The 8,211-nt window shown below is 39.3% G+C and overlaps 1 protein-coding gene across 1 annotated transcript; it reads right to left on the bottom strand.

The window, feature by feature from the left end:
* Positions 1–752: 752 nt before the first annotated feature.
* Positions 753–7,914, bottom strand: LOC116728104 (ribonucleoside-diphosphate reductase large subunit-like). Its single transcript, XM_032575898.1, has 19 exons — positions 7,744–7,914; positions 6,993–7,081; positions 6,728–6,905; positions 6,268–6,368; positions 6,106–6,165; positions 5,993–6,032; positions 5,725–5,887; positions 5,069–5,210; positions 4,889–4,972; positions 4,622–4,783; positions 4,459–4,538; positions 4,166–4,367; positions 3,901–4,050; positions 2,954–3,175; positions 2,784–2,860; positions 2,549–2,684; positions 1,587–1,682; positions 1,313–1,501; positions 753–1,228 (listed from the first exon to the last, which is right to left on the bottom strand). Exons 1-19 carry the CDS (start codon positions 7,760–7,762, stop codon positions 1,037–1,039), a joined length of 2,382 nt encoding a protein of 793 aa, XP_032431789.1. The 5' UTR covers positions 7,763–7,914; the 3' UTR covers positions 753–1,036.
* Positions 7,915–8,211: the final 297 nt, after the last annotated feature.

Here is an 8,211-nt window from a genome sequence, read left to right as displayed (position 1 = left end):
TTTCGTTTTAAATTAAATGGAATTTGTTTCTTCTCCGTTAACTGGGCTGTAACTTATTAGATGACTGGGTTCACAGATGTGTTTTTGCACTTCCTTTTCAGTAAGCAGTTTTTCTGTAGTTTATGCAACAGTGTGAGAGATGCAGGTCCCTGCTTGTTTAGCACTGTTTTCCCCTCTGGGGCATGAACCAGCACACCAAGTCATTAATGTTTCACCTGCTGCGTCATTTGTCCCAGGACACATTACGTTCTCCTTCACTGGAAAAACACTTGCAATATCACCTTATATTTTTGTTGGATAAGAAACATATTCTGCTTCCACTCGACTTGTTTCATGTCAGCCTCGGTTTAGTCGGTTCAAACCAACTCAAAATGTTTCTAACAAAGGGCTTTGTGTTTTTATAATTATTGGATCAGGAGGCATCCTGGTGTGGAGCAGCTGCTAAAAAAATCTGAACAAATATGGAACAAAATATGCATAAAGTACAGAACATACACATTACCCACTCCTTTTTATAAATTTTTTTTTATTGTTGTACAAATAGAAAATTATCCCTATTTTGATAAATAAAAGCAAAGCAACCGACTATGAAGCAACTGAAGTAAAAAAAAATGACCCAAACTTACAAGCTGCCGATTTTCAAAATATAAAACCCTACGTATTTATTGCCACCCCTCTTGTAAATGTATATTAAAAAAAAACCCCTAAAAAAATGTTTTATTGCAGTAGTAAAAAAATGTGCAGCAGGTCAGTGAGCTTTGGAGTTTTTTTTATATCTTCATTAGCATCCTTAACATTTAATGCCAGATGGCTGATTTAATTTAAAACAAAGATCAACCTGAAATTCATAAAAAATAAAACTGCATTGATGACTCTAAGTAAAATATTAATTCATGAAATCCTATTAATTCAATACAATATACATTTTTATGACTTAACATTTTTTTGTAAACATTAAATAACCCCCCAAGTACTTTATAAAAATATAAATCGGCAATGGTTATGGCGATGGAGCTGGAGAGACTCGTTCCTTGTCTTAGGAGCCGCACATCAGGCATTCATCTTTGTTGGCTAAGGAGCAGACCATGGCTGCTGTGTTGTGCTCTCTGGATTCCTCCTCCAGGCTTTTTGCTGACTGGCTCTCCTTCAGTTTCTCCTTGTTCAGGGTGAACTGAATCGGGTTGGCAGCGGGCTTCGTTCTGAGGTAGTACATGCCGGTTTTCAGGCCCTGCAGGCAAGAAAGGACAGGGATTATTAGGAGTTCCTGCTGATACTCCGAGTTTAGATATTTGTCCTTTGGGTCCAGACGTACCAACTTCCATCCATAAAAGTGCATGCTGGTGAGTTTGCCGTAGTTTGGCTCAGCAATGTGAATATTCAGAGACTGACTCTGATCGATGTAGGTGCCACGATCTGCTGCCATCTTGAGGACAGTTTTCTGGGAGATTTCCCAAACTGTTTTATAGAGCTGCTTCAGATCATCTGGGATCTCTTTGATGTCCTAAGCAAGAAGCGAGAGCATGTTATAAAATCTGTTTCTTGAAAAATAAAACTAATTTTCTTGCAGATTTTTTATTTTGTTTTACCTGGATGGAGCCGTTGTGAGCAATCAGCTGGTTCTTCATATCCTCATTCCACAGTCCTCGTTCAGTGAGGTCCTTCAGCAGGTGGGGATTCACAATCTATACGACAAATTTAAAAGATCTTAAGGCAATCTTTTCTTCCTTTATGGATGTCTTAAAAATCGGTCACATTTCCAATCCCAGCAAATGTTTTCCTGGACTAAATTCAACTCCGGTTGTAGGCTTAATCTGATTTTATCCATTACACAGTGCAGTGAGTCGTACGTCTACAATTTTTACAACCAATAAAAACTTGCAAGCACACATTGTTTTGTCAAATTACAGTAAAAGAGAGATGGTACTGCCTCAATGAAACCCAGAAAACTTTTCATGTAGTTGCACAGAAAGCAGTTGAAACATTTAAAATTAAATTTTATGACATATATCTATGTTTATAAAGCTGGAGAATAACTTTTTTTTTATGTAGGTTTTGTCTCTACATGTTTAGGTGCAACCACAAGGCAGACTATAGCTAATACACATGCTAGCATTAGCCTAGCAGTAGCACCAGTCAACAGGAGCAAGATTTAAGTTTCTTTATGACTCTAGCTGGATTTGTCGTGCCAGATGCAGATCTTTGGCTCTTAAGAAACTTCTGTTTGGACTAAATATTTGTCACTGCCAAGAAAACTGGATTCTACAGAATCCAGAGCATCACTGAATGCAAATAAATTAAATGGGATACATCCCATTTAATTTTAGCAGTATTTACGTGAATCATTTAATACAGTTCAAACTATGTATCTAAATGGAACAGATTTCAACACACTGATTACTAGTACACTGGACTAGTACACAGTCTGCAAATCACTACTATGTGAACAAGATTTGGATCATGACTAAACTAAATCCTGATGTTTGTTTCTTTGTTGTTGGTTTTTTTTTTTTTTTAGAGATTTAAAGCAGCAAATGCATTCTGCGCTGACCTGAAACTCTCCTGAGAGCACCCTGCGAGTGTAGATGTTGCTTGTGTATGCCTCAATGGACTCGTTGTTACCCAAGATCTGGGCAGTGGAAGCTGTGGGCATTGGGGCCAAAAGCAGACTGTTCCTCACACCGTGCCTAAGGAGAAACAATTTAACGCGTAGGGTTAAGAAAGGATCTGCTACAGGAAAACAGATGTTTAAAACAAGAGGAAGTGAAGATTTCACATAGACTTACTTGGCAATTTTCTCCTTCAGTGCCTTCCAGTCCCACAGGTCTGTTGTTTTTTTTTTCCACATGTCATACTGAAGGGTCTAAGGCAGAACAGCATGATAAGCACATAATTTAAGCTCTAATCTGCAGATTAGAGAGATGTTTCTCCAGATGGGTGTGTGAAGACTACTCACTCCCTTGCTGACAGGAGAGCCAGCGTAGGTTTCATACGGGCCAAATTCTGCTGCCAGCTCACAACTGGCCTGCAGGGCGGCGTAGTAGATGGTTTCAAAGATGTGAATGTTGAGTAACTGGGCCTCTGGGCTTTCAAATGGGTAGCGCATGAGGATAAAGGCGTCAGCCAGACCCTGCACACCGACTCCAATAGGCCTGTGACGCTTGTTGGACTTTTCAGCCTGTAATGCAGGAAGCAGGAGGTGGTGTTTAAAAGAAAAAATCACTGTTTCAAGCAATGGTTTACGTACATTTATTGCTAATGAATCGATTATTGTAATAATTGTTTCAGCTCATTTACTTGATGATTCATTGTTAGAGCATACAAACTCAAAAGAAGCCAATTGCAGAAAAAACATATTCAGAGCAGTAATTGGACAAATAAATATATGGATTTTGAATTTAAAATAATAATAAAAAAACTTTTTCTGTAAATATGGTCAATCCAGAACTCCTAAAGTAGTAGTTTTAGTTTCACCTAGTTCAAATTCAGTGTAAAAAATCCAATTAAGCACCTTCTGCAATCCAATTATTAATCAATTAACAAAAAAAAACTATATTATCCCTAAACTTTATAGATTTTAAGTCGAGCATGAAGTATTTTTTATCTGCAGACGAGCCCTTTTCTACAAATAATCGTGCGTGCACTAAAGGAATGCTATATTTTACACAATAAAATGTTCTTTTTTTTATTTAAAAAGGAATTTACTTATTTATTTTTTCTGCATTTCAAATTTTTTGTAAAATAAGCTTCAGGGGTGGGTTAAATTAAATATCTGCAGAATATGCAAATTTCTGATCTGATTAATCTATTAATCATCATAATATTCGATTACATAAACATCTGACTGGAACTGCAGCTGCAGGGAGGTCAGCTTCCCCGGAGGCATTAGCGCTGGAGTCATACCTCAGGCACTGGGTAGTAGTTGATATCGATGATCTTGTTTAGGTTCCTGACAATCACTTTGGTTACAGATGCAAGCTTGTTAAAGTCAAAGCTCCTTTCTGGGGTGACATACATGTTGAGGGCGATGGAAGCCAGGTTACACACTGCAACCTGAGTTAGAGACAAAGCAGAGCTGATTGAAAATACCTATCATCAGCGCACTGCAGAAGGCTAGTCATGGTGCCATGTAGGAACAATCTCAGTCTGTAGGGGTCAGCATATTCACCTCATCTTTACTTGTGTATTCAACAATCTCTGTGCAGAGATTGCTGGACTTGATGGTGCCCAGATTTTGCTGGTTGGTCTTCCTGTTGCAGGCGTCCTTGTAGAGCATGTACGGCGTACCCGTCTCTGTCTGCGACTCGATGATGGCGTACCAGAGCTGCTGAGCCTTCACCACACGCTTTACCCTGCCCTCCTTCTCGTAACTGGAAATGGATGGTGATCAACAAGGAGGCGTTAGCCCTGAAAAACACACTGCTTGGTGAAAAAAAAAGCTGTTTGTCGTGTCGTGTTTACCGAGTGTAGAGCTCCTCAAACTCTTCTCCCCAGCACTCATCCAACCCAGGACATTGGCTTGGACACATCAGAGACCAGTCCTACGGGGACAGAGGAATGGACACAAGGTTAGTGATAAATCCACCCCAGATCTACTTGACAGGAAATTTCTCTCGGGATTCACCTGATTGCTTTCCACTCGCTTCATAAAGAGGTCTGGAATCCACAAGGCAAAGAACAGGTCTCTGGCTCTCTGCTCTTCTTTACCCGTGTTCTTCTTCAGCTCCAAAAACTCAAACACGTCAGCATGCCACGGCTCCAGGTACACAGAGAAGGCCCCTGGTCTCTATAAACACAACGGCCCATGCGGCTAAGGGTTTAGGAAGCCCTTCAATTACCGTTTTATCCGTCACTGTTAGACTCCTTCAAAGTCTTTGGCACGAATTCTCACCTTGTTGCCGCCCTGGTCCACATAACGTGCTGTGTTGTTGTACACTCGCAGCATGGGAACCAGCCCGTTAGAAGTGCCGTTAGTCTGAAAAACATAACGTATACATTACATCTGGTTGTTCAAAAGAACATATAAACAAGTTTATTTGGTTTTAGTCTTTGCTGCATTTATGTGGCTTACACCAGCAATGTAGCTGCCCGTTGCTCTGATACAGCTGACCGCCAGGCCGATGCCTCCTGCTGATTTGGAAATGAGCGCGCACTGCTTCAGTGTGTCGTAAATACCGTTGATGCTGTCGTCACTCATAGCTAGCAGGAAACAACTGCAAAAGTCATCCAAGAGGTTGAATTACAAAAAAGATGAACTTCAAAGTTTAGGTTATGCTTTCTCGGCGCACAATACACTTGTCAGGAATAGTCCTGAAAGTCCTATTAATTTTAGACTTTTAATGTTGCATTTGAGTTTTTCCTTTCCATAAAGGACTGACGAGACAAAAAATAGCTCCAATGAATTTCAAAAATGGGAGCCTAGCAAACAAGTTTGAAATCATTCACATTTTTTTTTCTTACTGGTCTAGAATTACACCAACATACACACTATTAATGTTTGCGTAACATCCCTTAGTAAACTATTGACTTTTTAAAGCCATCAATAAACTCATGGATGAATATCTGACCCCTCAATCGATTAAAACATCTCCACCCAATTCATTAAAGTCAATTCTTGTTCAACTGTCCAAAAAATGATTCATAGGCATCATTAACTCGAGTCATTCCTTCCCATGACGAGAGAATTTTAATTTCTCACAGGAAGTGTACAGTGTTCACCTTATTTACCTGGACAGCTGAGGCCTGGTGGTGCCAGCGTTGAACAGGGTAGGAGAGGCATGAGTGAACCACTTCTCTGAAAGCAGGTTGTATGTTTCAACAGCTGCCTCAATGTCTCCTTTATGAATCCCGACTGCCACTCTCATCAGCATGTGCTGGGGTCTCTCAGCAACTATGGAAAGCGGTGAACAATAATTTAGGGTCTTAAAATGCTAAATAATTTGATGGGAACATTTACAGTCATGAAAGTAAATTCTTAATAAATAAGGAAACATACCTTTGCCGTTGATCTTCAGCAAATATGATCGCTCAAGAGTCTATAAAAACAAAATAAAATCTGTCAATGTGCTTGCTAATTGTTAAAATGTTATACCAAAAACAAAGTCTTACCTTAAAACCAAAGAAGTTGTAAGAAAAGTCTCTGTCGTAAATGATGGCTGAGTTGAGGAGCTGCAAGAGTCGAGATTGCCATGTTAATAACGGCGAAACATAATTAGTTCAATTTGAAAACCAAAAGCACAAGCAAATGTTATTTCCCTCATGTTTACTTACGTCCTTGTTTTTGAGGACAATGTCCAGTGTCTCCTTGGAGATCATAGGGGAGTGACGTTTGTTTAAGGGGTTGACATAGTTGTACAGGTCTTCCATCACGTCTGTGTGAGAAGCAGACAGGTTGTTGGTTTTAACGTTGAGTCGTGACAGAGGCAAGTAACTTACAGGAAGCAATGGATGTCATTATGAAGCTGCATAGACTGCGATACTCATGTGGATGCAAAAAGTATCAAGTGGGCTCTGATTACTAATTATGTAACTTATTAAAGAAATAAGTTGCTCTTCTTTCCTCTTTACCATTATGCACTATTTTGTATTGATCTGCCATATTAAATCTCAGCAAAATACATGGAAATTTGTGGGTGTAATTTGACAAAATGTGCAAATCTTTTTGGGGGTGTTAATACTTTTCAGAGCCACTTGCACTTATTATGAAACAATCAACAGCAAGCAAACATACCACTGAAAACTTTCTTGGTCTCTCGGTGCAGGTTGGACACAGCGATCCGAGCAGCCAGGATTGCATAGTCGGGATGTTTGGTGGTGAGAGTGGCAGCAGTCTCTGCAGCCAAAGTGTCCAGCTCCACAGTGGTGACCCCACTGTACAGACCCTGTATCACCTTCATTGTAATCTGGGTCTGCGTAAATAGAGAGGCAAGGTTATGACAGAATAAAGTGCACATTCCTGTTTGATTTTTGTTGTTGTTGTTGTTGTTTGAACTTACAGGGTCCACAAAGTCGCTGTTGAGCCCATAGCAGAGTTTCTGAATGCGGGATGTGATTTTATCAAAACTAACTGCCTCCTGGCGCCCATCTATAAGAAAAAATTTTAATTTAAAAAAAATATTTATTATTAAACCAGGTACTGAAATAAATCACTAGAGCGGTTTAATGATATTAAATGTCATTGAATGTTTTATTTGTTGTTTGACTCAAACAACACCAAACAACAAATAGCTTCCTGATCCAGATGATCAGGAAGCGCACACTGAACATTATGTTTTGCAGCGCCAAGATAGGAGCGCGCCAACGCAACAGTAAAAGCTTATTTTGACATTTATACAGTCTTAGTTTGTGAATCGATTTTGCATAAAAATCAAAGTGAATAGACAAAATAAACAACTAAACAAGGTACATTTGTTCATTAAGTTTCGGTTCAGATGCGTTTGTTTGAGCAAAAAACGTATTTTGAATGCAGAATATATGTACATATATGTTCTTTTTTTAAAAGGGGAAAATCTTAGAACATAGATAGAAATCGTCAACTCTGTCGTTTCATAACTGGATTCTTTGTTCTGTTTCGGCGGAAACTGAAACTGCACACAAAGAAACTAAAACACGCCACAGCGTCTATGATATGATATTATACTGTAAAATAAAACACGCATACTGCCTCTGAGAGGTTGGACAAAGTTTGCAGAACAATAACTTCGTGTTTTCTGACAAGGAGAAAAAGACAAAACCTGATTACAATACCTCGTTTAATCACGTGCATGTTGACGGAAGATCAGCTCTTTACTCCTAAAATGAAGGTTTTAGTACTTTCTTCTCGGTCGGAGACAGAAAGAGAATAAAACTATTAAACGATTGTTGCAGCTTATTATCCTCTGCAACATTGAATCTCAAACTAAGAGCGCCAAGAAGTCAAACGCGGCTGAAAGGCTGTCGCTACCGACAGTGCCGGTGTTTTCAGCCAATCAGCGCTGATTTTGGGAGATTCTAACCCAATCACAAGCAGAGCGCAGCCCATTAACATCCTGCTCTGAATAGTCTGGCGGGATGTCATATGTATAATGTTATTATAGCAGACGGTTGTTATAAACGCATTATATGGCTATGGTTGTCTCTTTGCAGTTTGGTGATAATAAACCCAACAACGATCTGTTCGGGTTTTATGAAAAGCCCTTCCCTTTTTATATTAATGCTTGATCATTTTTTAGTTTT

Source organism: Xiphophorus hellerii, chromosome 11 (genome assembly GCF_003331165.1).
Source record: "Xiphophorus hellerii strain 12219 chromosome 11, Xiphophorus_hellerii-4.1, whole genome shotgun sequence".
In the NCBI taxonomy this organism is placed as follows: domain Eukaryota; kingdom Metazoa; phylum Chordata; class Actinopteri; order Cyprinodontiformes; family Poeciliidae; genus Xiphophorus; species Xiphophorus hellerii.
Note: the sequence above shows the minus strand (reverse complement) of the source record. Positions and strands in the feature narration are given on the sequence as shown.

Coding starts and splice junctions, on each gene's coding strand:
- LOC116728104 (XM_032575898.1), bottom strand. Junction 6,906..6,992: donor ACAGCGACTTTGTGGACCCT/GTAAGTTCAAAC, acceptor CTATTTACGCAG/ACCCAGATTACAATGAAGGT. Junction 4,784..4,888: donor TGGACCAGGGCGGCAACAAG/GTGAGAATTCGT, acceptor TTGTGTTTATAG/AGACCAGGGGCCTTCTCTGT.